The sequence below is a fragment of the Pagrus pagrus genome (genome assembly GCF_965226575.1).
Source record: "Pagrus pagrus genome assembly, chromosome: 12".
Lineage (NCBI taxonomy): Eukaryota > Metazoa > Chordata > Actinopteri > Spariformes > Sparidae > Pagrus > Pagrus pagrus.
This window is the reverse complement of record NC_140196.1, coordinates 7,119,368-7,146,314: the sequence shown is the minus strand read 5'-3', so window position 1 is coordinate 7,146,314 and position 26,947 is coordinate 7,119,368. Positions and strand designations below refer to the sequence as shown.

General features: G+C 41.1%; 3 protein-coding genes across 5 annotated transcripts; 1 reads left to right on the top strand and 2 right to left on the bottom strand.

Moving 5' to 3' along the window:
• Positions 1-1,292: 1,292 nt before the first annotated feature.
• slc25a42 (solute carrier family 25 member 42) lies at positions 1,293-12,898 on the bottom strand. Its single transcript, XM_084370219.1, has 8 exons — positions 12,521-12,898; positions 8,887-9,049; positions 7,676-7,787; positions 7,501-7,526; positions 7,214-7,380; positions 6,959-7,075; positions 6,077-6,228; positions 1,293-5,958 (listed from the first exon to the last, which is right to left on the bottom strand). Exons 2-8 carry the CDS (start codon positions 8,965-8,967, stop codon positions 5,633-5,635), a joined length of 981 nt encoding a protein of 326 aa, XP_084226345.1. The 5' UTR covers positions 8,968-9,049; positions 12,521-12,898; the 3' UTR covers positions 1,293-5,632.
• Positions 12,899-13,282: 384 nt separating this feature from the next.
• armc6 (armadillo repeat containing 6) lies at positions 13,283-18,112 on the bottom strand. Of its 2 annotated transcripts, none has more exons than XM_084368553.1 (8): positions 18,051-18,112; positions 17,476-17,605; positions 16,529-16,614; positions 15,874-16,444; positions 15,610-15,755; positions 15,382-15,513; positions 15,070-15,207; positions 13,283-14,964 (listed from the first exon to the last, which is right to left on the bottom strand). In XM_084368553.1, exons 2-8 carry the CDS (start codon positions 17,594-17,596, stop codon positions 14,752-14,754), a joined length of 1,407 nt encoding a protein of 468 aa, XP_084224679.1. In that variant the 5' UTR covers positions 17,597-17,605; positions 18,051-18,112; the 3' UTR covers positions 13,283-14,751. The 2 variants fall into 2 exon arrangements, with proteins under 2 accessions (XP_084224679.1, XP_084224678.1); XM_084368552.1 differs by lacking the exon at positions 18,051-18,112 and adding an exon at positions 17,805-17,900.
• A 326-nt stretch (positions 18,113-18,438) lies between these two features.
• On the top strand, positions 18,439-26,870 carry mau2 (MAU2 sister chromatid cohesion factor). Of its 2 annotated transcripts, none has more exons than XM_084368509.1 (19): positions 18,439-18,751; positions 18,890-18,907; positions 19,039-19,104; positions 19,218-19,313; positions 19,409-19,503; positions 19,597-19,624; positions 19,733-19,888; positions 20,019-20,165; positions 20,578-20,668; positions 20,761-20,864; positions 20,966-21,043; positions 21,276-21,341; positions 22,042-22,125; positions 22,216-22,265; positions 22,348-22,425; positions 22,522-22,630; positions 22,740-22,830; positions 24,245-24,372; positions 24,463-26,870. In XM_084368509.1, the coding sequence occupies exons 1-19, from the start codon at positions 18,518-18,520 to the stop codon at positions 24,535-24,537; spliced, it is 1,794 nt and encodes a 597-aa protein (XP_084224635.1). In that variant the 5' UTR covers positions 18,439-18,517; the 3' UTR covers positions 24,538-26,870. The 2 variants fall into 2 exon arrangements, with proteins under 2 accessions (XP_084224635.1, XP_084224634.1); XM_084368508.1 differs by having other exon boundaries at positions 22,519-22,630.
• The last annotated feature ends 77 nt before the right edge of the window (positions 26,871-26,947 follow it).

Below are 26,947 nucleotides of genomic sequence, written 5' to 3'. Positions count from 1 at the left end.
TCTGACAGCCTCCGTCCATCCCTCCCTCCTTCACTCTCTAATTAGTCCTCTATCTTCCCTATAGCTCTTTTCTTCTGGCGCTTTTTTCTCCCACGTTCCCAGAAATCTGTGCACAGAGAGGCTGGTCCGAGCTGCCTGTCCGGTTCAAGGAAGAAGAAAAAACCCGGAACAAACCGAATATTTTATCTCATTTAGGCAGAAGCTCAGTGAACACAAACACTCAGTACTGTAAAAAAACAACAACAAAAAAACGCCTTGAAATAAAATATGGATTTATTTTCTTGCTGCAAAATCTGGCTGCGTCTGAATATAATATAAACATCCTGTGAATCTTAATAAATTCACTGGTTTTAATTAATCGGGGCTGTTTTCACTTCACACCGCCTCTTCATGGGGTTCATGTGTTGCCGTGTTGCGTTCACGGTCAAGTTCAAAGCTGCAGCGCGGCCTCGGGCGGAGAGGCAGCAGCTCCATCTGACCCAGCTCACCTTCCCCCGGCTCGCAGCGCCGTGCTGCACCGCCACCTACCGGCCCGCTGCGGGACTACAGGCGGGACTACAGGCACTTCACTCATTTACAGTGATGGAGCGCCCCCCAGCGGTCAGTGGGCGTCATTACACAGCCTAAAACAAAGACACCATTTTCTGTATGGGGGCCACAAAGTGACAAGGGATATAAATAAATAAAATAAATAAATAAAAATGCAGTACTTTTATAATGCTATTTCATTTTTGTGTAATTTATTTATAATGTTGATTTATTTCCCTATTATTTTAACTAACAGTATACTTCCATATTTATTTACACATTTACCATTCATATACATTTCCACATTTATTTACTAATTTTCATAATTCTATGTATTCATGTATTTCATTATATAGTGTCCCTTTGGACAACTAAAATTGGTATATTACCAACAAACGTTTACATTTAATTAACCTGCTTCAGGTGTTTTTTTAACAATCTGAGTCCAATAGCCATGTCTTTTACACTTTGTTTGCATGTTTTTATGATTTTATTTTATTTTTTTATCTTAATTTTGGTATTTTACTTAATTTTTTTATTGACATTAGGGACATCATTTACAATTAACGATTTATTTTAAAAATAAATTAAATTAAAGACACAATGGAGGTCTTATTCTATGTGTTAAGTGTTTATGTTAAGTGTCCTTTAAACTGAACATATAGTGTGTGGGGTTTTGATCCAATGCTAAAAATAAATCCACAAGTACAAACGGACATAATTCAGGGACAAGAAACCAGTGAAATAAAAAACATACATCAATCTATTGTCAACATCCAGTTTTATTTGAGTTGGTATTTGATTTTTCAAAACTCTCCTACAGATACACCATCATCACTAGAGACTGGACACAGGGTGTGGTATTAGTAGGTTTACATTCAGTTGGCACAGATAATAAGGATTTACAAAACAGCCGTCGTGTCACTGAAACGGCGCTGAAACACGAAAAAATACAAGATGATCCGTTGTAAACATGCAAACACAGTAGCATTGTATATGTCTGCACATCCATGTAGAATTACCCACAAATAGGGTTAAAACAACTCAATTTGCTTTCATGAGAGCAAATTAAAACCAAAACATCTTTTACCAGAGTTTGCTGTCGTAGTGTTTCAGTATCCCCCGTCATTAAGCCACGGTCAGGTTCTCAACGAAAAATATCACGTTTCCTTAAAACTAAAACATTGAATTGTTTGGCATTTAATGATTGTCGAGTGTTTTTTTCCCCCAATCTCGTTGTCAGCTCTGCTTATTAAAGTGTATTTCATCACATCTTTACCTATCTCACTTGATCTATAGGTAGATGATAACATTGCAATACTCTTATTGAAATGAGGCTAAAAATCACCATTAAATGTTCTTTTAAATTCTTCCTATATTCCTCAAATTAGTCCGAGACTGTTTGGAATGGATTGGTTGAGTCTGTGAGGGAGCAAAGGATCTAATATGTCACCCTACAAGGCAGTTTATAAATGTTTACAAAATTCACATACAAAAACTGGACCTGAAGTAATACATTCAGTCACAGAGGTCTAACAATCCCCAAACTCCAAACCGCCTGCTGCCCCTTAATTATCCGTAACTTCAAGATCGAAGCAAGGCTAGAAAATGGAAGCAACCTTCAAAAAGGTTAGTAGAAGTAGCTCAGTCATAGTAAAAACTTTACTATTCCTTGTTAGGCACTTAAGAGTCAGTAACTACCCTTCACTCGGCTTTCAGTCACTGTATACTTTGTACTACTTTGCACACATTAGCTCAGGACGTGAGCAGGCTTCAAGCTACACATTGTTTCCTTTCTGTTACCTAAGCCTAGATAACACATCGATATTTCAAGACTAAACTTTGCATCTACTCTTCTGCTGTTAACCCAAGCGAATCGTGGTTTCTGCTGATTACAATAATATCTGACTATGATTAGCTGTCTGCATCCGTGAACAGATGAGAGATGATGAAATGATGAAGGTGAGAAGGAGGCAGGTGAGGGGAGAGTTGAGTTGGTGAATGGTATCAAAGTTTCAAATCACACAAAAGGTTATCGAAGCTGATAACAAGTGATCGCTCAGACTTTTTTAAATCAATTCTCTTGTCACACGGTTCCTGATTTAAACCCTAATTTTACCAATGTAAGACAATTTTCCTCAGGCAAAGTTTTTGGATGCTACCTGTGTTAAGACACATTTATTATTTGAGATTTTTGTTCAGCAAAAAAAACAGGTTTGCAGATAAAATGCTTATATTCCTTAAAGGAGACCTATTATGCTTTTCTGTTTTATTTATTCTCCTTCAGTATTTTATATATGTTCTTGGGCCAAAGTCCGCACCAACAGAAGCTCCTCTCTCCCACAGACAACACTGGTCCTGAAACGCCTCGTCAGTAGTCCCGCCTTTAATTCTGTGACATCACACCAACGTCACCGTGTCACACATGTGCATAATTTATGTCTAGCAGGTAGTCTGGCAAGTAAGAATTACTATAGCATAGCTGCTCTGTTGTTAGCAGTGCTGACTCAGGCATGTGTGAGCTGACCAATCAGAGCAGACTGGGTATAAGGGAGTCTCCTTAAAGAGACGGGTGTGTTTCAGACAGAGCTGCAGCACTGGACAGTGTGAGAAAACTGATGTGTTTTATGAGCACCAAAGCATGAAAATCTATTCTAGTTGTCAACCTGAAAATGAGCATGTCTCCTTTAAAGTAAGGTATCCTAAAAATAATTGTTGTGCAAACACTCAAGTATCGTATTAGCATTAGCATTCATACATTTAAAATGACATCAAGTCCTGGGAGAGCTATAATCAATATCAGTATCAATTCCAAATTTGGTGATCTACCATTTCTTTTTAAACAGCGAGAAAATTTACTTTAACAGAACTTTATACTGTGGATATTTTGGTTTGTTTGTCTGCTGGTCAGAACGTGTAAAGGATTTTGTTTCTGGAGTTCCTTAGTTTTTTTTTTTTCTTACTGTTGAATCTCAGTTTAGCTCCTCGCCCCTGCAGAGGAAACTCCCTGCTTTATTCTGGTGAAGGTACCACTGTCATGCCCTCTGCTCCAGTTGGCGCTGCACCCAGCTGCTCGCTGGGCTCAGTCCTGGCATGTGCGCTCTAAGTATAGAAACTATTGACACGCTCCAATGAGGGAGAGCCTGCATCAATACTGCTGAAACTGTCTCACCTATGGTGAACCCTAGTCAAAGGTTTGACACCGCTCGACATAGAACATTGATATGTGAGAATTTGATGTGCTGAGGTAAAAGTACAACACTGAAATCACTAAAATATACTAAATAATGCCTGTAACTGAGAACTTTAATGATCTCTTCGATAACTATGTGCATATTTCCAGTCAAGCTAGTTAACCATTAGCAATCACTGCTACAGATCTACAATATGAGAATTTAAATCTATAAAACAATCAAGCTGCCAGACAAACAGCAAATGGAAGACAACATTTGTATACTGAATATATGACTCTGTGTGTGTGTTTGTCCTTTCCCAGTGAACACAGAACTGAATATTAGAAATGCCTCTGAATAATATACTGTAGTCCAGAACAACACCACTAAAAGATTAAGAGTTAAAGCAACAACCAGAACATTTAAAACTTCATTAAGGGCTGCTGTATTGGATTACATTACAATTTGATAATCAAGTCATTTTTTAGCATCTTAAATGTGAATATTTTCTGGTTTCTTTAGTCTATGACAGGAAACAGAATATTAGGAATGCACAAGATGCATTTCTTCCATTTCTATAGCGTTTTTTCTAGTATACTGACCGTGTCAATAAAAGCAATTTGGCTTCATATTATGGATATTTATCTGCTAGAAATTAACCGATATTGAAAAATAGCTGATAATATAAATTTCCCAATAACGACTGATAATTTATCGGTCTATATATATCCTTCATCCCTACTGATTATCTTTGAGTTGTGGACAAAACAAAACATTTGAGGACGTCATCTTGATCTTTTGGAAACACTGACACTGACCGACATTTTATAGACAAACAACTAACCAATTAATTGACCAGGAAATAAGTAATAAGTTTTAAGTTGCAGCATTAGATTACACTAGGTGTTGTTACAAAACTGTTAAATCAGTGTGCATGATGTCATATTTGGAAAATGACCTATCAAAGTTGCTTGATGTGCATCACAGGGACTGTATGTGAAAGGGAGGTTGAAATGGTACTGTCACTTTAAATCTGTCTAATCACCTGTATCAATACTTCAGACAACAAAACTATCACAATTGACAATATCTTAAAAACCCCATTACTTTATATGATTACAGTGAAAACAAACGGGCACTCTTTATACTTCATATCTGTTGGCACTTGCATAAAATATAGCTGATCTGTGTCGTGTCAGCGCAGCAGCTAAACCACAAATAAAGGTCTGTAAATTCAAAGTGTAGGCGCTTCACTACAACACACTAGACTCATAGTGATTTACAGATATTCAACTCAAACAAAAACTGATGGCAGTAACGGTGCTGTTACCTCTGTGCTGCTGGGCAAGGTTTTTGCTCTGAGAACGTTTGTGCTTTAATCCACTTAACACAACTAACATAAAACCTGCAACTAGCTCACATCCTATCCTTTGGTATAATTCCTTAAAACAAGCTCACTGACAACAAAACAAATCTCAAGGGGGCATATTTCACTCTTATTAAATCAAATTTGTCATAAAAGTCAATGAGCGGCAACCTGCATTGCATTGGAAGGTGTCAGTTTTAAGCGGACACACGAGGCAGTCCAACCTGTGAACTCTCACACTGACACATACACTCATAGGCCTGGTCCACGGGGGCAGGAGCGTTATACTTAATGTGTACACACATACACACACAAAACCACTAAGCATATTGCACTTAGATGTACATGACAACGGTGTGTACAAGTACTCGGTACCATCCAACACACCTCACACCCCCGTGAGCAAGAGAATGCATAAAATTACTCATCAACCTGAGCCGGTGTGCGTCTGCTTCTATCAAGCGATACACTCTAATCACTCTCTCACTTACTTCGATTCTCTTAAGAGTGTGTTCGGGGATCTCCTCATCCCACTTTCCCCGTTGTCTGTCTCTCTGTATCGCTATTATCGGGCTGTATAGCCCATCTGATGCAGCTTCCTCAGGAGGATCTGAGTAAGGTCAAAGGTGGTGAAGCTGATCCCCACCGCGATGGGCCCTTTGACCCAGTTCATACTGAGACCTTTGTAGAGTCCCCGGACAACCCCCTCCTCTGACACGATCTCCCTCATAGTGCCCAGGATGGTGCCGTACGTGTGACCCGTGACTCCCGCAGTCTGCATGCGGCGTCGCACCACGTCCAGAGGGTAGGACGCCGACTGACCAATAAGACCTGCGCAGGCTCCAAATGCCAGACGTTCATATGAGTAGGGCTGTGGGCGTCCACTGCGCTCTACATGGGAGAGGAGGGTGTAAAGAAGACAAAGATTAAATATGCATCATAAACATTAGGTGTGAAAGAAAGCGGCTGTGGATGAATACATTTCGACTCAGCAGAGGTAGTTCATTACCTGCATGTAATTTCTTTAATGTCTCATAGGTAAAGAAGCTGAGACCAGCATAGGGAACAACACCCAGAATGGTGGGAGTAAAGCCTCGATACAGTGTCTTCAGGCCCTCTTCTCGGGATATCCGCACAAACACGTGCAGAATGTTACTGTACCTAAAAAAACCAAAAAAATAGCATGAAACTGGACGAGAAGTTGTGCAGCAAAAGGCCTCTGCTCATAATCTAATCCTGACAAACTGGCTTTCACTATGGACACTGAAAAACAATCATTTTCAAGTCTGTTTTCATTCAGAAGACTGTGTAAAGTCTATACAGAAACACAAACTACCTCAGCTGTGGAGAGCAGTATCCATTATGAAACATTTGATTGACATTTGCTTCACCTACTTTTTGTGCAAGTTAAACATTCAAAGGTTAAATATGACATTTTAAAGAATAAAATAGCTGCTAACTGCGGTTTGCTGTGTAAAGATATAGTGGAGTGATGGCGTCCTGAGCAGAGAGTAAAAGTGACACTCCCTGTCTGTGTTGTAATTGGACCTTCTCTGTCTTTTGTTTTGATGGCCAGTCACGTGTGCATGTTAGTGCAGGTGAGCGACTCTGGACAAACACTGAAACATTAAATCTGTTGGTTGTTGAGTCTCAATTTCCAGGTCGTCAATTAATAATAAATATTGGCTAATGAGAGCCTTGAATGAGCCGATTGTCAGAATCAGCGGCATCATCCTGAACAGATATGAGGCCTGATAAAAAAAAAAAATGACACAGCTTCTGTTGAGCCTTCCAAGCCTTCCTCACAACACACTTATACTAATGCAGCCCCTTGTGTTACTTTGCAATAATATATTAAATACATAAAGACAACTGTGTATTGGTAGCTTACATTTCCTTTGGCGTTACAGCCATCCTAGCTCGCACCATGTCCAGAGGATAGGTCAGCATGGCTGCCGTGGTACCAGCCATAGACCCCGCCAGTAACCTTGGAAGTGGAGGTAGGGCTCTGCATGAAAGAAGAAAAACAATTGTACACGTCAGCCTTTCACATTTGACATTATTTCACCAGACACTAAGAAAACGTTTCACCTCTCACCCAAGAGGCTTCTTCAGTTCTACCAGAAACTAAAAGATGGGCACTTACCTCCCCTGAAAGCCGTAGTAGCCTCCCAGCAGCTGCTTGTACTGCTCGTGTGCACAGAACTGGATGGCAGCATATGGGATGACTCGCACCATGGTGGCTGAGTTCCCCCTCCACAGACTGAAGAAGCCATCCTTCAGGTAGGTGCGGTAGATCAACCTGTAGGCCTCCTGCGTGCACACATCAGTACATTGTGTTTAAACTTGCTCGCGAATTAAAAACTTGTTAATAGAAACATACGGCTTGTGTTAACTTCAAGACACTGACATTAAACATGTGATCAAACCTACCTTGGCAGAAAATCTTGCTGAAGACACTGAAAAAGAAAACATATGTGCAACATAAATAAATCATATATAGACACATAGCGAAAGCCAAACATTAGATCTAGATATTACTCTGTGGCATAAATGTGGGTTGTTTCTATTTAAAAACAGTTTTAGGTCAGCAGAGCATCCAACTTGCCTTGGAAGATGATTTTAGTCCTGTCCAATGGGGCGACAGCTGTCTTGGCCACAGCTCCCGCTAAAGCCCCAGAGAAGAGCGAGTTGATGACAGACTGAGTGTGCTTCAGGCCCTGCACAGAGATGGAGGAATCACATTTAGGGTCACTGACACCAGACCGAGCAAATCGTGTAAAAAAACTGCATCCGTCCGTGAACACAGTTGTGTTTGAGCTGCAGTTGATCATTAAACCAAAGTTATATAAAGGATTATAGAAGACATCTGACCAACCAGCTTACAAAACCTTACAAATAGGAGCAGATGTCCTTAAGTGAACCAAAGACAAACAGGAAGCCTGAAGTTACTGTTACACTTGGCTCAGTTCATCTCTTTCACACATAATAATACAGCAGAGGAACTAGCTGTGAGAGGAGAAGATAATTTGACAACACAAAGGCAGAACACAGAGCAAACCGTGAAATAGCATTTGGATGAAACGACAACTCTGCCATCGAAGATTAAAAGATATTTTCTTCACTCTACATAATAAAAAAGCAACTGTTCACTGTGAGCACTGTGCCAGTTTCCCTGGACTCACATTACAGTGTTGTAGTGATGTTTTTTCTCTTCTCTTTGGACTTTTTTTTTTGTTTTGAAGTCATCTAAACTAGATGACATCACACTGAATGGTCGGATATGAAGCTGTTCCAGTATTCATGGTCTTTTGAGCTGCTCTATTATTTTCTCTAAATGAAACAAACGATTCAAAATTTTGAGCTTCAAAAAATGATATTAATTACACGTGGACGCTCCCAGTGTTGTTTTGTTTGTTTGTTTGTTTTTTACTGAAATGAAACCCATCCAGGTTATTTATGCATATAAGAGCCCACATTCAACACAAGGAGCCTTGAGCATTGACAAAGAGCTTACATTACGAGTACAACTACACTACATAAAGTTGTTGGGGTCAGTGTGGTTGATGTTTGACAGACCTGACAACTTGTAAACTTTATAATGAACCAACCCTCTAAGCATTCATTTGTCTGAAGTAAGCGAAAGTTGTAAAAGTTGTAAAAGTAAGCACACTGCAAATATTAGTGTAATCAACACGTTTCTTGTAAAATCTCAGGTATATTTGTTAATCAGTGTTTTGATTTTATAAACCGGTGGGAAAATGTCCTCACTGTGGCATCGCTAGTGTTGAAGGAAGTATCGTGTCACTAAAGTTTCACCTCTGACTGACTGGAGGAAGCCCGTGGCAGCACTTCTCCCTGCGTGAGTGATGCCCGCTGTTCCTGGACTCCACTCCCCATCCCAGAGGACTACACACGGCTGTCACGGAGCACGCTCATGAACTCAACCACCGGTCGAGGCAGCAACACCGGGCACTGAGAGCTGCAGAGGAGAGGGAGAGAAACAGAGGTCAGTCTCTGTGTCGGGATCAAGTGACAAGCATGACGAAGACGTGACATGAAGTAAACATTGTCTACAAATAAGTTTGCATTCATCAGTATAGCATCACTATGTAGTAACAAGTACTAAAGTACTCAAGTCTGGCCCTGTATTAACATGTAGACAGAAATCTATTCTGGTTTAGCAGCTTTGCACTCCCCTTGCTGACTAAAGCAGTGCCATGTCAGCATGTGAAACTCTAAATACAATACGCACCTCGAGAAAATAGTTTCCTGTCCGGTTACTATTAGCCAACAGTCACACCTTTAAAGGCTATATATATAAAGAGACCGCGCAAAGTAGACCAACAGAAAGTTACACCCAAAGCTTTATCTTGAAGGACAGCAGACCTGAGGACTTGTAGGTGAAAGGTGTCTGTCTGAGCAAAGCTAGAAAAAAACAAAAGCACAAAAACCTGAACACCATCCTGCCTTGCTAACATATCAGATTAAAGCCGGTCCTATCATATCTCGGTACAATCAGCACATTCCTGCCCCTGAAACCAGATTTACATGAGATGACCCTTACAGGAAGAACATTATCTGGGGCGATCTGACACCTCCTCAAACAAAGGCGGCTGCATGTTTCTCAATGAGCTAATCATTTTATGGGGCAGATCACCTATTCATGCAACCTTCAACCCTCCACAGGCTCACTGGCCGTCATTAAATGCTGCACACCGTTCACAGCTGAGCATTGTTTTACCAACTTAACTGTAAATCACAGTCACAATTCTAGTGTGTGATAAAACTTACTATTTACTGAATCAAAAGCAAAAATGAGCAAAAAAAGTGACTGATTTCTTTGTTTTACGTTAATCTTCTGTCAATATTGTGATGTCAGGAATATTGTATGTGTTATTTAGGGTTTAGATTTGAGATATTACACAGTTCACACAGTCACTTTGCTGCTGGAAACATTTCTGCTTCTGCTCTTATATATTATAAATTATAATCCTGGTTGTAATTTACTTAATCATTGTTTTGCACAGTAATTTAAAAAGACAAAATAAAAGTGTCAGAGTGATAATGAGTATAGATAAGTGTAGTAGCATATCACAAGTTATCATAACATTGCTCACTGTATCTGAATACATCTCAACCAATGGTGGATATTTGTGGCCAATATCAGTTTTTGTGAGTTTGTTAATCCTATGACAACATATTTTGCCTTTTGTTTTTCACATAAACACAACTTTTTTTTAAAATAAGGCAGTTATGAAAATATGATACGTGTGTTTTAAGGAGGTTATTACAGAATTGTGACCAAGATAAGCAATGAGCAAGACATTTTAAAGCTATAAAAGAAACTTGTCAATGCTCCCAGGTGGACAAACTATGTCATGGTGTCCAACCTATCTCAAGTATAGCATTGTCATTTCTGCACTACAATTATACAAATTGCATATACAATGACAATCTGCAAAAACCTAAAAACTGCCCCAGCAATTCATCGGTCAGCCTCTGTATCTGAACACAACGATGGGAAGCTTAGACAAACTGCAAGCAGCACTATTATAGTAGATAAGTTACTAAAATCATGAATCAATTGTCACAAATTCAATTAATAATTCAGCTGCTTCAGCACCAGATTGTTCCATCAAATGTTACAGTGCAAAGGTGGCACTTTTAGTTTCAATGTGTGCCTAAATATAACCCTGATCCAGCTTAAGAAAAATAAAGGCCAGAACTAGTCTAGTAGACAGTGAATATTTATCAATAATCACACACAAAAAAACATCAGAGTTCAAGGACAGTTTAGCTACAGTGAGAAGAATCTGGCAAAACAAGATGGAGAGAGACAGCCACGGGAGAGCGAACCGAGTGTCTGCTGAAAGGCTTGGTAGTCATGGGCAACTAATATTGGCATCAGTACAACGAAGCTTCCAGCAAGATCCTGAAAAGAGCATTTACACCCCTAATGTGTCCCCCTTTCACCTCACCCACTGTGCTTACTCACAGGCCGTCCTTCACCCCTCCTAGCAGCCTCCTTCCACATGCATATCATTTTACAGTTCCTTGTTCCCGACCGCTAACTGTGTCTTTTCTGATGTGCCTCAGGATTGGCTGCTATACACACAGACAGCAGTGGGGAGGTAGAGGTTTCCCCATGCATAAATAGTGCCAAATAAATACACAGTAGTGCCTTTTTGTGTGCCGAGATGTTTTGTTGGGAAACTTCTCTGAACAACCTGTGCTTTCGGCTGGGTCAAGATAACAATAACTGTCTGAAAATCCTCTCAACTGTGTCCATGTGTGGAGATACAGGGTGGCCAAAATAATGAGCACATTGTACCTGTTTGAGTATTATAGTCCAAACAGTCCAAAACCTGAAGATATGTAGCAACTATTGTGGATTATTAGCTATTTTAAAAACTGATTAATCATTTAAGTCATTAATCTTCATCATTTATGACAACAAATGAAGAGTCTTTGAGTTTTGGACTGTTGATCAGACAGAAGAAGCATTTTGAAGTTGTCTGTTTGGGCACTTGATGAGCATATTTTCACAATTTTGAAAATAATAGTCATATTAATTACCTCCGCCTAGGAAGGTTTATGCCCATGTCCATTTGTTGGTAGGTTTGTCAGCACGATTTCACAAAAACTACAGACCAGATGAGTCTCAGCTCAGAATAGACCCATAAAGGGACAGATCCAGGACATGTTTCTCACTTCGCTAAACATTGTGAGATTTTTCAACATTTTTGTTAATTGCTCAGGGAAGAATTCATGGATCCCGATGAAAAAAAAATAGGGTATCTATGTGCGACAACAATTTGATGTGCAACCAAATACAAATCTTGCTAATTTAAATATACTTTATTTGATACTGGATTAGGTTGATTAATTAAAAGGGGCCTGTTGGGCCTTGGCAGAGGTATGTGCTCTACTCAGTCACTTGATTTGATCACAAAGGGAGAAAATCCTCACATTTGACCTCAACACTTGACAAATGATTAACTGATCATCACTGCAGTTTTCCATATTTTTTTGTCATTGACTATTTGATTGATTTACTAATTGTTTCACCTCTAAATAAGATATATTTATGAGAATCCTGAGTTTCTGCTACAGCTCAGTGCATTAAGCTATGCTATGAGGTGTCATGGTAGTCTGACAATAGGCAATAGTTTTATAACAGCGTTGTATCCCATATGCTGCCATTTCATTGACATGTGATATTATTATCAGTCAGATGCTTTGTGCTAGCTCTGACAGCACATGCACAGACAGTCTGTGGTTCAAATGTAACAGTGTGAGCCAACAATTAGATGTTAATTCATTATATAATCCACATGCTTCTCCTGGCTGGTGCACCCCTCCAGTCTTGCCCAAACTTGTCCACTAACCAAACACAGACACCCTGCGCCTCCAGCTAGCTGTCACCGGTTACTAGCACCTCACTTCTTACCTCGAGATGTTGACACCAGTCCAGAGATGTGTGATGCCTCGCTGTCCTTCTCTCGGTGTGTTTTGTTTGGAGTCGTTAGCAGATTCTTCGAGAGCTGTTTTTTTTTCTAAGTTAGCCCCAGCGGCAGGTTAAGTAACGTTAGCTAGCCGTTAGCTTACCGCTACACAAACATTAACGTTGCTCTCGTCGACAGCGTTGTGGAGACAGAAGTCTTCGGTCTCGAGTGTCTCTTTGTGTTAAAGACGCTGTCCTCCACGAGTTTCTCTAATTCATGAGCTCCGCGGTGACTTTCAGTGACTGGCACCGTCCATGCTGTCGTGTTTGTGCCGTTACTACCGCTGCCGACGACCCGAAGCGGTTAACGTTAGCTTGACCACAGTGAGGTTTGACAAGGACGAGCGCAGGGGCATGCTGGGAAATGAAGTCCGAATGAGGAGGGGTATGTTTGGATAGGTCGGTTAGAGGGGCGTGGAGCTGGTGCACTTCAGTGTCTTCTGAGGTTTTTGGGGTTTTTTTTGTCTTTTCAGTAAGTCTGGAGGTCTATTTATTTATTTATTTATTTATTTATTTAATATTTATTCATTTTATTTTAACTGTTTTAAGTTTAAAAACTATTTCCTGTACCTTGAGAGCAAACTTAAAGGGTGTCAAATTCCTTGTTTGTGTACACGTACTTGGCCAATAAAGATTCTGATTCTGATTCATGTACTAGATATGTAGTGTGAGTGTATGATGACATTTACACACAACCACACAGCAAGATAAAGGTGAGGCACCCGAAATGTTTTATCATAATCGTGCAGAGTTGTGCACTGTGATGTCGTCAGTGGTCGGTCTACATACAGAAAGTTCAGTTTACACAGTCATACAAACTAAATGTATATACAAACTAAAATACAAAAAAAACAAGAACAAAAAGGAATTATTTAGCTCCAGTTAAAATATAAGGCAGTCAATGCATAGCGTTTTGTTCTGCCAACGTGGGAAAGGAAACTGCACACACTAGTGCAGATAAAGGAACAGTTCGTCATTATCTAATCACTCCCATGCCAATGGAGAGTCAGCTGAATTTTCGTAGTCCACAAAACATATCTGCAGCTGCACAGAAGAACAGCCTTGCAGCATTTTCCTAAACAACTGGGGTAGATCGAGACTTGTTTTAAAATTTAAAAAAAACAGCTGTAAAAAAAAAACTAAGATGGCTCCATACAGCTCATCTGGCATAATCCAAGTCTCCAGAGGCCCCAAAATCCCAATGGATTTGAAAAGATGTTATTTACAACCTCAGTGCACGACTGAGCTCATGTACCCACTTCAGACAGAGCGCATGCTAACACTTTTAGCAGCTGCAGTAAAAATTTCAGCTTTAAACAGGTTGTAAATAACCTCTTTTCAAGTCAGTTTGGGATCTTGGGGCTTTCGGAGACTTGGATTACACCGGATGAGCTGTATGGACCTATTCTATCTTCTTTTTTCTTTTTGGGCTGTTTTTTTAGCGCACCACTCTGAAGTGGGCGCTCGAGCTCGACCATGCGCCAAGGTTGTAAATACCGTCTTTTCATATCAATGTGAGATCTCAGTGCTTCCAGATGACTTGGATTATGCTGTACAAGCTATATGGAGCCATTTAATGTTGCTTTTTTTCTGCAGTTTTTTTACGTTTTAAAACAAGTCCCCATCGAACTCAGTTATTTAAGAGAATGCTGCAACACTCTTTTGCTCTGAAGCTCCAGAAATGTTTTGTGGACTACAAGACTTCACCTGACTTTCCATCCGCATGGGGGTGAGGAGATTGTGACTGATTCCATTAAAGTATTTGCGTGGCAGCAAATACATTCATATTTACCCCTGGCACAAAACACAGAGATTTACGTCTGACATCTCATGAACATAAACGTAGCACAGATATAAAATTAAGCATCAGAAATATTGCAAAGTAAACATTAAAAGAGAGGAAAACATTTACAACAGAACTATGTACCCTTTTGTAGCTGTCAAAGGCAGAAGGACTTAAAAACATAATCAACCTCTCAAAGGTGTTTTGTGGGCTTTGTGATTTGCTCACAAGCCTTTTCTACATCAACTACTTTTTTACAAATGTGTATAGCTGGGTAGGTGCATCTGCTTGAAGTCTTGGCTATGTTAACCAACATCCTAATATTTCATTTTGCCTAAAACTGCACTTAAGGGAACCTCATTGTGAAGGTGTACAGGGATGTTCTCCTCTACGTTCAGTTGGTGAGGCTGCCATGTTTGCCGGTCCACAGCTCTTTGAGCTCCACCTGGCATCCCAGATCTCTGAGTGCCGCTTTACCCACGTCACTACAGTCTCGATGGGTCCTTAGCGCCTGGGCTATCAAGGCCTCTGCTCCCATCTCCAGGATTGGTTGGCTGTAGTTATTCGCACGTGAAACCAGGTTTCTCAACAGCATACACGCCTGTTTCTGTTTACAAAGAAAGAAAATGGGGACAAAGAGAGTCAGCAGACTGTCACTGGGCCTGTTTTGTTTTTCTAGTGAGCACATGAATTATTAATGACCTCATATTACCTGCACATTGACCGCATCAGTATGTGCCTTCATACTCTGAATAGCTGCCAAGGCACCTCCGTTCTCCATGATGACTTTGCAGTTGTTGGGCTTACGTAGAGCGAGGACAGAGAGGCATGCACAGCCCTGCTCACACACCTACAGCAGAACATGAACGTAATCTTAGAACATCTGCAGAATTTATTAATTACTCAAACTGATTGTATCCAACAAAAAAGGATGTATAATAACATTTCTATACTAAATCAATGGTAAATGTGAGGCTACACCAAGTCACAGTCAGTTATCGTGCAGGTACGACATTTAACTCACGGCAGAGTTGCTCATGTGTCTATTCATTGCAATGACAATGAGCTGGACTCCCCCAGCATTAACAACGGCATCTTTCACATCATCGTTTCCTGCTACGGCTCGTATTGCACTGAGGACCTGCCGAACCAACTCCTGCAATGAGAAAACCAGTTCAGTGAGCAAGAAAAAACCTTGAAGTGGAATCTTAAATCAGTTTGTGTCACAATCCCATGTTTTTAAGTTGGCTACCGCTGACTCGTAGCTGTCTGCCAGCAGCGTCATCATTAGTTTCAGTCCTCCCAGATCACAGATGTCTTGACAGAACTCGTTCCTTACAGCCAGCCGGGACAAGGTTGCACAAAGCTCACTCAGAACAGAAGTATTATTAAAGTGGGCTGTGAGGGAGGAATACAAGAAATAAAGGAATTACATTCATCTGATTTAGAAAAACACCAAAGTAGCAGAAGCCATTGTGCTGAACACTGACATAAACAAGTGATCATCTGGCCTCACCTTTCGCAGCCCCAATCAAAACCTTCAGTCCATTGTGCTCCAGAACAATCATCTTGGCGTGTTCATGAGCGTGTCCAAATGTAACTCGGACATCATCGTCAAAGGTCATGAATCTGAGAGCTGCAGAGGCCTCCTTGACCAGCTCAGCACATCCACTGTGTTGTGTAATGGCACCAGTCATCAGAGGCAGGAGGCCACCTTTTACCAGATCCTGCCTGTTTTGTTCATGTTTCAAACAGCAGTGACGTACAGCACGAATGGCTACACGCGTCACAGAGGAATCTGCCTGGTACTTCTTAAAGACATCCAGAAGGAACTGCTGGCCTTCTGCGTCCAACAAGTCCGGCTGTCCATCCGTCAGTGCAGCCAGAGCGGACAGGGTGGTCAACACAGCATCCTGCTCCTCCACACTCTTTTTGCAGTAAGAGAGGATGACGGGGTAGGCATCTTTTTGGGCAGCCAGGTACCTCTGAGCAAATCCAAGTGAGCAATGCTCAGTGAAGCGTTTCATGTCTGCCGTCACTTCTGTAACACCGGCAGAGTCTTTTGCAATTCGGAGGGATTCCAAAGCCTGCAAGTTAAAAAAAAGACACATTCAGAGTGAGATTTGGATAGTTTTGTAGAAAGCAGACCCAGCTCATGGAACAACACTCACCTGTATGACCTCATGTGTTTGCTCTTCTTGTTTTTCATCAGATGCTACAGCCGGTACAGCTTTTACTATACAACTGAGGTCAACACCTGCATCCACACATAAGGCTAGGGTTAATGCTTTGACACAGTACAAAACAGAGATAATTGAAGATAAACGTGATTTATACAAGTGAAGCTGACAGCTGGAGAGTGTACAGTAAGCATGCAAAACTATGTTAGGTGACAGCCAGGCAGCTGTGTATGAGTGTGCGCTCTTCGTCATAAATGTACACTTTGAAGGGGATGACCAAAATCCAGATGTTAAAACATCAACTGTCTATCCAAGGAGAATCTTTCGCCTTTAGAAAAGCTTTAGTTCAACTGCTGCATAACTGTGTGTGTGGGTTAGTGGACCATTATTCAAGCCTCCTGTTTATTTGGGGATGTAGGAGATGGAAAGTTTCTATTCTATACTTATATACTAAACTCCACATTAATGTAGAGAGATGTTTATGTGTGGCAGTCTGTACAGCCACTGAAAGCATTTTGATTGATTGAATTTAAGTGTTCAGGAAATGGATATTCTCATTTTGAGATAAGAGAGTAAAACGCCAATATGGAAATTAGTCATCAGGCTTCAAGGCTCCAGCGAGATGTGTCACAAGAGACCATGATAAATAATGTAGACGGTTTTATTGATGGAAGCATCTTAAGTTTGGCCATCAGTGATTTCCTTCCTTTTAAATTAAAACTACATCATACACAGACATATTGATCCTCTGCATTTGATCTGGCTCACTTGTGTAATTGTGTTTCTCTCTGAGTATTTATAAAACATACATATTATGTTATTATGAACTGTTTTGGCTTCATCTCCATAGAGTCGACATACAAGCTCACCATCAACAGTCAAAAACAACACGTGTATATTAATCTACTTCCAGCCATTGTCCTTTGTAGCTGTGTTACCTTGAGACTCAAACTGCTCCACAGCCTCCCTCAAAGCCTCGTCAGGGTCCATCTCAAACTCCTCCATGTTCTCCCTGACAGCAGCGTCAAAGGTCTCCTGTGTGATCCTCCGCTTCGCCATGTTTCCAGCCTGAAAGTGAGATAATGGGTCAAAAGATGAGAATCATCACAGCCTTACCAAAGATAGCTAGCAATAGCTTTTGTTAGCTAAAATATGTTACGTGTCTGCTCTTGTTGACAAATATAACTACGCTGATTCACAAATGTATCATTAAACAAGTCGTTTGTAATGTAAATAAATATATATCGTCATAAATATATCACTTAACTGTTAACCACCGCCTTGTAACAGACAACCTGCTCAACTGTTATGAATGAACCGACAGCTTCTGTCGGTTTACGCACTTTCCGTACTCGTCTGCGTTCACGACATGCAGCGCTGGAAACGAGCGCGGGGCGTGAATCGTGCGTAACAACGTACGTGAATAGCAACTTCCGCAAAAGTTCCCACTCAGATATACTCTCGGTCGGGACATGACGGCAAAACATTAGTTCCACTACAAGAACCGCCTCACCTGACAACGACTTTATTCATCAGCAGGGGGAGAAAAAATAACAAATTGAGTCGCTGGTTATGTTTCGTATCAAGAAGAGGGAAGCGTGACGTGAAAAGCCGTTACGTTAGACATTAACGGGCACTTCTTAGTGAAAGTTTTTATGTTTATGACGTTCCCTTCAAAATAAAAGAGGCGTTTTTGTAAAGTATAATGTTCCCCTATTAAACCCTCTCGTCCAGTAGATATATATCGAGAAATGTGTTTTAGAATAATTATTCTACAGTTGTGTCACGTAATTGCACGAAAGCTTGTTGTATAATCGCCTTACTGCTACTGATGTTGTTTTATTTTGAAAAAAAAAATAATACCGGAAGTTGTTATCCATGCATATGATTCAGGTAGAAAACACAGGAGAGGCTGGATGGACGTCTGTCCGTCGGTAAATTGGTATATTTTGCAGGTGTTTTGTCTTCGGACGACTGAAGATGGCAGCGAGCACAGACGCCCCGGAGCCGTGGTACCTGGCCCTGCTGGGCTTTGCAGAACACTTCCGCACGTCGAGTCCTCCCAAGATCCGCCTGTGCGTGCACTGTCTGCAGGCGGTGTTTCAGTTCAAGCCGCCTCCCAGGGTCGAGGCCCGGACTCACCTGCAGCTGGGCTCGGTGCTGTACCGACACACGAAGAATAGCGAGCTGGCCCAGACTCACCTGGAGAAAGCGGTGAGATACCTGGCTGTGGCACCTGATAGTAAGCATGTCCACCAGTGTGTGGTGCTTTTTAATTAGTTGCTCCAATTAAAAAAATCATGCTCTATGTGATGCTGACACTAATATTTACCTCTCTTATTTGCTCCCCAGTGGTTTATATCACAGCAAGTATCCTTTTTGTGTGCAAACTGATACAAGGTGTGTTCCCTCAGCATGTTTTATAATAAGGTGGTGGATTTATGTTGGCACTAACCCAGCTGATGATGTGGTAGTGACAGTTTCTTAATGATTTGTATCAGATCTCTCAATTTGAAGATGTGAAGTTTGAAGCAGCGAGTATTCTGTCAGAGTTCTACTGTCAACAGGTGGGTGCATCCAGTCAGTTGCAGTTAGGGAGCTTTAGCACGACTGTGTTTTAATGCATGCACGATTCATATTGCAGCTTGTGTGTTTGACTCACCTGTTTTCTACTTTCTAGACCTTGGTGGACTCTGCGAAACCAGTGCTGCGGAAGGCCATCCAGATTTCCCAGCAAACTCCCTACTGGCACTGCAGACTGCTTTTTCAGCTGGCAGTAAGACAGTATTATGTTTTTTCCAAACTTACAGATATTTGGTGAATTAATTTGAAGCCTGTTTAATTTATGTGTGGGATGTTTCTCTCTCTTAGCAACTGCATGCATTAGAGAAGGACTTGGTATCTGCCTGTGATCTGCTCGGAGTCGGAGCAGAGTATGCGAGAGTCATGGGCTCAGAGTACACAAGGTAGACTGATCAGATTTATGTTTTAACACACTGAGAGGTTACACTTCAATGCTCATTATCAAACATTAAGTGTGTTTTCTTTGTTTCCTGCAGAGCTTTGTTTTTGCTAAGTAAAGGAATGGTAAGCTGAAATCATTCTCTGCTAATTAAAGGCACTTTATGTATCATATTTCTGTTGCTTTCTCACCATGCATCTCTGTAAACTGAATGTGCATCTGCGGCTCTGCAGCTGCTGCTAATGGAGCGGAAGCTGAGCGAGGTGCACCCTCTGCTGTCGCTGTGTGGGACCATCGTAGAAAACTGGCAGGGAAACCCCATTCAGAAGGAGTCCCTCAGGGTTTTCTTCCTGGTGCTGCAGGTCACACACTACCTGGATGCTGGGCAGGTACAGCTGTGTCAGTATGTCTCACCACACACTGCATCAAGAGCTGCGTGTTAAAGTAAAAACATTGGATATTTTTCCACACTTTTTGACAAGAAATAACAAATAGTCTTCATCTCTATGCTGGGTCCAGGTAAAGAGTGTGAAGCCGTGCCTGAAGCAGCTGCAGCAGTGTATCCAGACCATCTCCACTCTCCAGGATGACGAGATCCTTCCCACTAATCCAGCAGCTCTCTTCCACTGGCTGCCCAAAGAGCACATGTGTGTGCTTGTGTACCTGGTATGACGTTGTCACACAGAAACAGACACATGATGTTCCTTAAAGATACATAATTTTCCTCTTACCTGTAGTTTTGTTGGGAGTTGCTGAGTTTTAGAGTTTTGTCTGCCTTCTCTTGAATATAATGAAACTAGAAGGAACTCAGCTCGTGGGGTCATGACCCGGTTACTCAAGATGATCCACAGACTGTGTTGTGAGCAGTTTTATGTAGGAACTATTTTCTTTCTACTGAACTACTCTTCATTATATTCAAGAGAAGGCAGACGTCTCTACAGGTGATATCTCCGAAACTCGGGATCTCCCGCCAAAACAATCAAAATGGATGATGGACATTAAAAGCATAATCATGCATTCTGAAAGAGCGTATCCTTTATAATGCAGCTGCAACATAACATGTTTTTTTGTACAAAAGGTGACGGTGATGCACTCGATGCAGGCGGGCTACTTGGAGAAGGCCCAGAAGTACACAGACAAAGCTCTCATGCAGCTGGAGAAGCTGAAGAGTAAGTTTGCTGGAATACGCTCACACTGCTTATATCCCCCCTTGATGACGGTGACGTTGAACCAACTCTGATCCACCCATATGTGTTCAAAGTGCTGGACAACAGTCCCATCCTGTCCACGTTCCAAGTCATCCTGCTGGAGCATATCATCATGTGCCGGCTGGTCACCGGACACAAGGCCACGGCTTTACAAGAGGTGCGCCATCTGCTGTAGCAGCACAGACTCTGTAACACCAGGAGGTTGTTTGAGCTGTTTGATGGTAGTTTAAGATTGTGATGAGTGCTCTCTGTGTTCAGATTTCTCAGGTTTGTCAGCTTTGCCAGCAGTCTCCCAGACTGTTTACAAGTCACGCTGCTCAGCTTCACACACTACTGGTAAGTCTGCAAGCAAAAGAAGCACATCGTTATTGAAGCATGACATGAATGATGATGGAGTCCAGTGAAATATCCAGTATAACAATAATGTGTGCAGCTCAACCAGCACGTGTTGGTTTTGGGCCTCAGTTGCAGATAGAAAAGTAGCTGTTGAACTGCTCACTGTTTGCAAGATGCATCTGTCTCAGATAATATGAACCGTTCACATCTGTTTCTTTTTCTTCTGTGTCAGGGCCTCTACTGTATCTCGGTGAACTGCATGGATAACGCTGAGGCTCAGTTTACTGCTGCTCTACAGGTAAGTTGTTAACGCTGACGTCTAAAAAACTAGCTGCGACAAAGGTCAACTGTTGAGTCGTGTCATGTCGCCTCTGCCAGGGCAAAAAAAAGCTGCACTTGAACACACCGCAAAGACTTCAGCTGGCAGATCAAATGTTGGCAGAGGAGGAAAAATAAGGAGAAACTGCACTAAGTGGGTGAAATCATGGAAAGTGCAGCAACAAACTCAAGAGGCTTAAACTTAGACTTTATGATCCCATGGGGCGATTCCTTTTCACAGCACCGTACCCGTCAGACAGACGGTACATACAACAGTGTACAAAAACATCACGTACAACAACACACCATTAAAAAAACATAGTACCAAACAGCAATTACACAACCACACTCAAGGCCTGTTATTCAGGGCAGTTCCCTTTCTTTTTCCGTTTCTCTTTTCTGCACTGACCACTTACCTGAACTGCCAATCAGAGTGACTTCTTTCACTGACGAGCTGCCGCTGTCTCTGCACGCTGAATCAGCCAAAAAAGCCTCCGACAGTGCCAGCAGCGCAGGACACATCGCACTGACTAGAGCCCCGGACACTCAATGATTATCCTGACAAAGTCTGACAGCCTTTAGATCACATTGTGCCTTTGGAGTATGAACTCTCTCAGATCTCCTGGGTTCGTCCACATATTTGAATATGTATTATAATATTTTTTTTTTTCTGCTATTAGATGACAACACACCAGGAGCTGTGGACATTTATTGTGACCAACCTGGCCAGCGTCTACATCCGGGAAGGCAACAGACATCAAGAGGTGAGGAAGCGGCTCCTTCCTCCTTCATTTAAACATTTACAAATGTACATTTATCTTCAGCTTGGTTCTAACTTATGTTTGAATCAACAGCTGTACAGCCTTCTAGAGAGGATTAATCCAGATCATAACTTTCCTGTCAGGTAGCTACAGATGCGTTGTCACATCATATACATTTGTTACATGTTTTTTTTGTTGAATTTCAAAATAATATAACTTTTTCAGCTCTCATTGCCTACGAGCTGCAGCGTTTTACATCAGAGGGCTCCTGTCTTTCTTCCAGGGACGTTACAATGAGGCCAAGTAAGAACACCTGACTTTTAAATTGAATACGTGTGCTTTAAAATTGACATTCAGTGCTGATCTCAAGCTTATCACGTAAACTTACATCAACAGAAGATTTCTAAGGGAGACCCTGAAGATGTCTAATGCTGAGGACCTGAACAGGCTGACGGCCTGCTCGCTAGTCCTACTGGGCCACATCTTCTTTGTCCTGGGCAACCACAGGGTGAGTCTACATATTGCCACATAGCCCCTGCATTAGACCACACACTGCAGAACCTGTATCTATGAGCTGCAGCTGTAATCTTGACTAACTGTCTGTTTCCATTTTCCAGGAAAGTAACAACATGGTGGTTCCTGCCATGCAGCTGGCCAGCAAGATCCCAGACATGTCTGTGCAGCTGTGGTCCTCTGCCCTTCTCAAAGGTACAGCGGTCACTCAGCCTAAACTCACAGTGAGGTTCATGTTTGATTTTATGTTCATTTGAGGTTACAGGAAATATTTCCTAATAGTTTCCTTATTTCCTAATAGTGTAGAAGCAGACGACAGGTTTATATTTTGGCCTGATGGGGGCGCAAAAGAACAGCTCATAGTGTCCTGAACTAGAAGGCTTCAACATAGAATATAAAGTATAAACGTGCTCAGTAAATTAATTAAATTAAATTAAATCAAAGCAGTCTCCCCCTTTTTTATTTTGATTTGATCAGTGATCAGAGACTTTGGTCTGATGTTGGTACTAGATGAAATGTCAGAGGGTCACTAAAAACATTATGATCAACGACCACATCAGATCTCAAAGGTATGAATGAAACATTTTTTTTAATTAAACCCATTATTATGAATATTTTGGTTTTTATAATATCAGCATTATAAGAGTTTGTTTTTATGTAATAATAGACATTTCTTATTTTTAGAAGCCTTTTTTTATTTCGTGATACCAGTTTTTCACATACGATTTGATTTCATGGCACTTTTTTGGGACGCACTTTGTTTAAAGTCAGTGATGTTGTCACCTTTCTCTCACTTTCCAGCCAATTGCATGTCCCCCGCATTTAAAGCTAGCAAACTTAACAAATGCTACCAGACTTGTCCAGTTAGCAGCTGTTAGCTTGAGCAACAACAACATCAAAGTCATTGTGAATCAACTAAACATCCTGCACTGTCAATATACACGGTACAGAACCAGAGAAACCAACACCTCTTAGCTGCGTACGCTGCCTACCTACCTAGCTTGGCAGCAGCCAATGTGAGCTGGATAGTTCAGAGTTACCTCTACCACATATTAAATCACATTTCAGCCAGGAATCTCTGCGCAGAGATGATACACAACTCTGTGAAGATTATAAAAACAGTCTTTCTGTGGTTGCAAGCAAACATTGCCACCGCTGGCTCTTCACGCTGATGCTGAGTAATAATTTAAGCTCACAAGCCAGCCGAGCTACTGAGCTACACAGGCAGCATCTGCAGCCTTGTAGAGATAAATAAATAAAAGATGTTTGTCTGGACTTTCTTTGACATTGATGCTGCCTTAGCTAACAGAAGCTAACTGGCTAAATGTGGTTGCTGTTTTTGAGCTTACAAGAAAATGTGTAATAAATTGCATTTAACAACATTTAAAATTATATTATAATAATGTATTCTTTAAAATGCTGGTTCCTTCACATATTTGATTTAGTTTATTCATGTGAATATTTCATAATGTCTCTTTTATCTGTTTAATATTGAAAACTTTGGGGTTTCATTCACATAAAAACTCTGTAATTATGGACGACTGGGTCAGACAACAAACCCGTCAACAAAGTCATGGATCTGATTGTCACACTGATCTTTTCCCATCAGATCTGAACAAGGCTTGTGGGAACCCCGTGGACGCCCACGAGGCCGCTCAGATGCACCAGAACTTTTCCCAGCAGCTCCTGCAGGACCACATCGCGGCCTGCAGCCTCCCTGAGCACAACCTCATCAGCGTAAGCACAGCACCAACACGTCAACCTACAAACAGTGAGCCTGGATTTTGTAAGGTACTATAAAGTAATGTGTGGTGTGTTGTGTTCCAGTGGACCGACGGCCTCCCTCCTGTGCAGTTTCAGCCTCAGAATGGACCCGCTACGAGCCTGGCCAGCCTGCTCTGAGAACAAAATCCCGCCCTGACAGGGAAAAGGAGACGCAGGAGAGCGATTGCAGGGAAAATAACATGAAAATGTGAATAGGAAAAAAAAGGAGATGCAGCTGATGACGGGATAAGAGGAAGAGGAGGCGTGATAATGAAATCAGAAAGTGCACTGTGTCATCTGGCAGGCTTCCATCCGGTCCATTCCTTCATTTATTTGGGGCACTGGGGCATCAGGACTGGATTTTTAAGTAATTGAAACTTTCTGGAGAGCATAATGGGCACATGTTTTATTACACCGACACACTGGAGTAATTGTAATCGTTTATTCTTGGAAATATGCTTATATGAGAGGATTGATACCACATTAATATCTGCGCGATTTATAAAGCAGCCAGTTAGCTTAGCTTAGCAAAAAGACAGGAAATGAAGAGAAACACTTTAATAGCACTGGTAGGTGGACTCTGTTATGTTTGGACGGGCACAGGCTACCTCTGTCCCCTTTGTGCTAACCTAAGTTCATGTTTATGTTTATTTAGGAATCACTGGTAGAAGCACATGGATGTGTCTCTAGTTTTTCGAGGGTCCCAAACATAAAAATACAATACAGACATGCACTGAGAGAGCGTAAACAATCAAACATGCTATGGTGACACACACAAATGAGAGAAATTAAGAACGAGATGATAGAAGAGCACAAGCAGTACAGAAAACGAGGTAAAAAACAAAAAACTTAAACATATGTAATGTGTGAGAATATTGAAAAAACAACACATATAGAGGTATGTGGTTATCATAATATTTGGTAAGCTAAGTCTGCTATCTGCTGGACGTCCTAAGCGTGGTATCTAGCTTGTCTTCTAACTCACAGCAAGAAAGCAAATGAGCAGATTTCCTAAGATGTCAAACGTTTCCAACACAGCGTCCCTGTGGAGTTTTCCTGTAAACAAACAAAAGTTTTGTTTACACTCGGTGTTACTCACCAAAACGCATCCTGTGTAACTTGTCGAGTTACTTCCTCGTGAAAGTAAAAAGTTGGGTAAAACGTAAGTAAAACCAGATTGCAATCATTTGCAAACAAACTGTCTTTGTTGATGAAGCGTTCCCAAGTCCTGATGTAGTTACCCAAGTTTCGAGGAAGCTCATGATACTATCGCCTGTTACAAGGTTACAAACCACCGGTAGAAACTGGGTCCATTGTGCTACCAAAGGTCAAAAACTCCAGAGGGAACCTTTTTTAAATTCAAGCAATTCGTCGCCTTCGTTAAGATAATCTCTTAACTCGATTGTGCAAGACCGTCGTGGAGGTTTTTCGGATGAAGTAAAGAGGGAGTACTCTTCGCTTTTAAGATTGAATTAGCGTCACAACAGACTCAGTGTATTGTTGTGCATGAACTCAATATCTGTTTGGCCAGTTGTGATATCAGGAGGGATACATTTGGATATACAGTTCACTATTTATCTGTAATGATCTTAATGTGGTGTCGTGGTATGTTTGATATGTACGAGGTCGAGTGGACAGCTGCATATGTGGTGAATTCACTGAAGAGGAACAGATGTGAGCATTCAAGAGATGGAAGACACTTTAACCCTATATTAGATGTAACACAGCCCGAACCAGCTGCTTGCTTGACACTGAATCGTATTTATTAATGTGTTGATGGTGTGGCAAGTCTGTGATGCATCAGTACTTGGATCATTTTTGGACACAATTTGCTGCCTGACTGCACTCCCCTTTAAATTTCTACAGTTTCACCCTCACTGCAGTGTATGTCGATGTGCTGTGCACACTGTGTGGAGTCAAGAAACAAGTAATAATGAGAAAACCACCGACTGTTACCTGTTTGCACACGTTGTTTCACGATGAAACTCACATTTTAACCTTTTCCACAGAAGCATTTTTCACACTGATGGGTTTTAATCTCATTTTCTGTTGTGCTAGCTTCTTCCAGACGATGGCAGTATAAATCTGTATTTAAACAACTTATTTATTTAATGCTGTTTTTCATTGTACACAGATAAATTTGTTGCTCGCCATTATTGTTGATTACCGTTTGATATATTATCAAATAACTGGTAGGACTTGATTTGTTTTGGCTTTATTTATGTTTTATTCAGTAAAGACATTTGTTATACATATTTCTGTTCTGACAGTGCTCAGTATTTTAAAATAAACTACTGAGTTTAGTCATTCGCAAAGTTATTCCTGCAATAAAGTACGGTATAGATGCCATTAATTGAATTGGCATTTTACATTATGTCACAAAACTGAATGTTTAATTTTTGTTTTCTCATCTTCACTGTGCTTCAACACATCTACCACTTTTTATAAATAAAAATTCAAAAGCAGAATGACTTGATTATTCTTATTTCATAAGCCTTCAAAGGATAAGTTCACCAAAAAAATAACAATTCAGTCATCGTCGACTCGC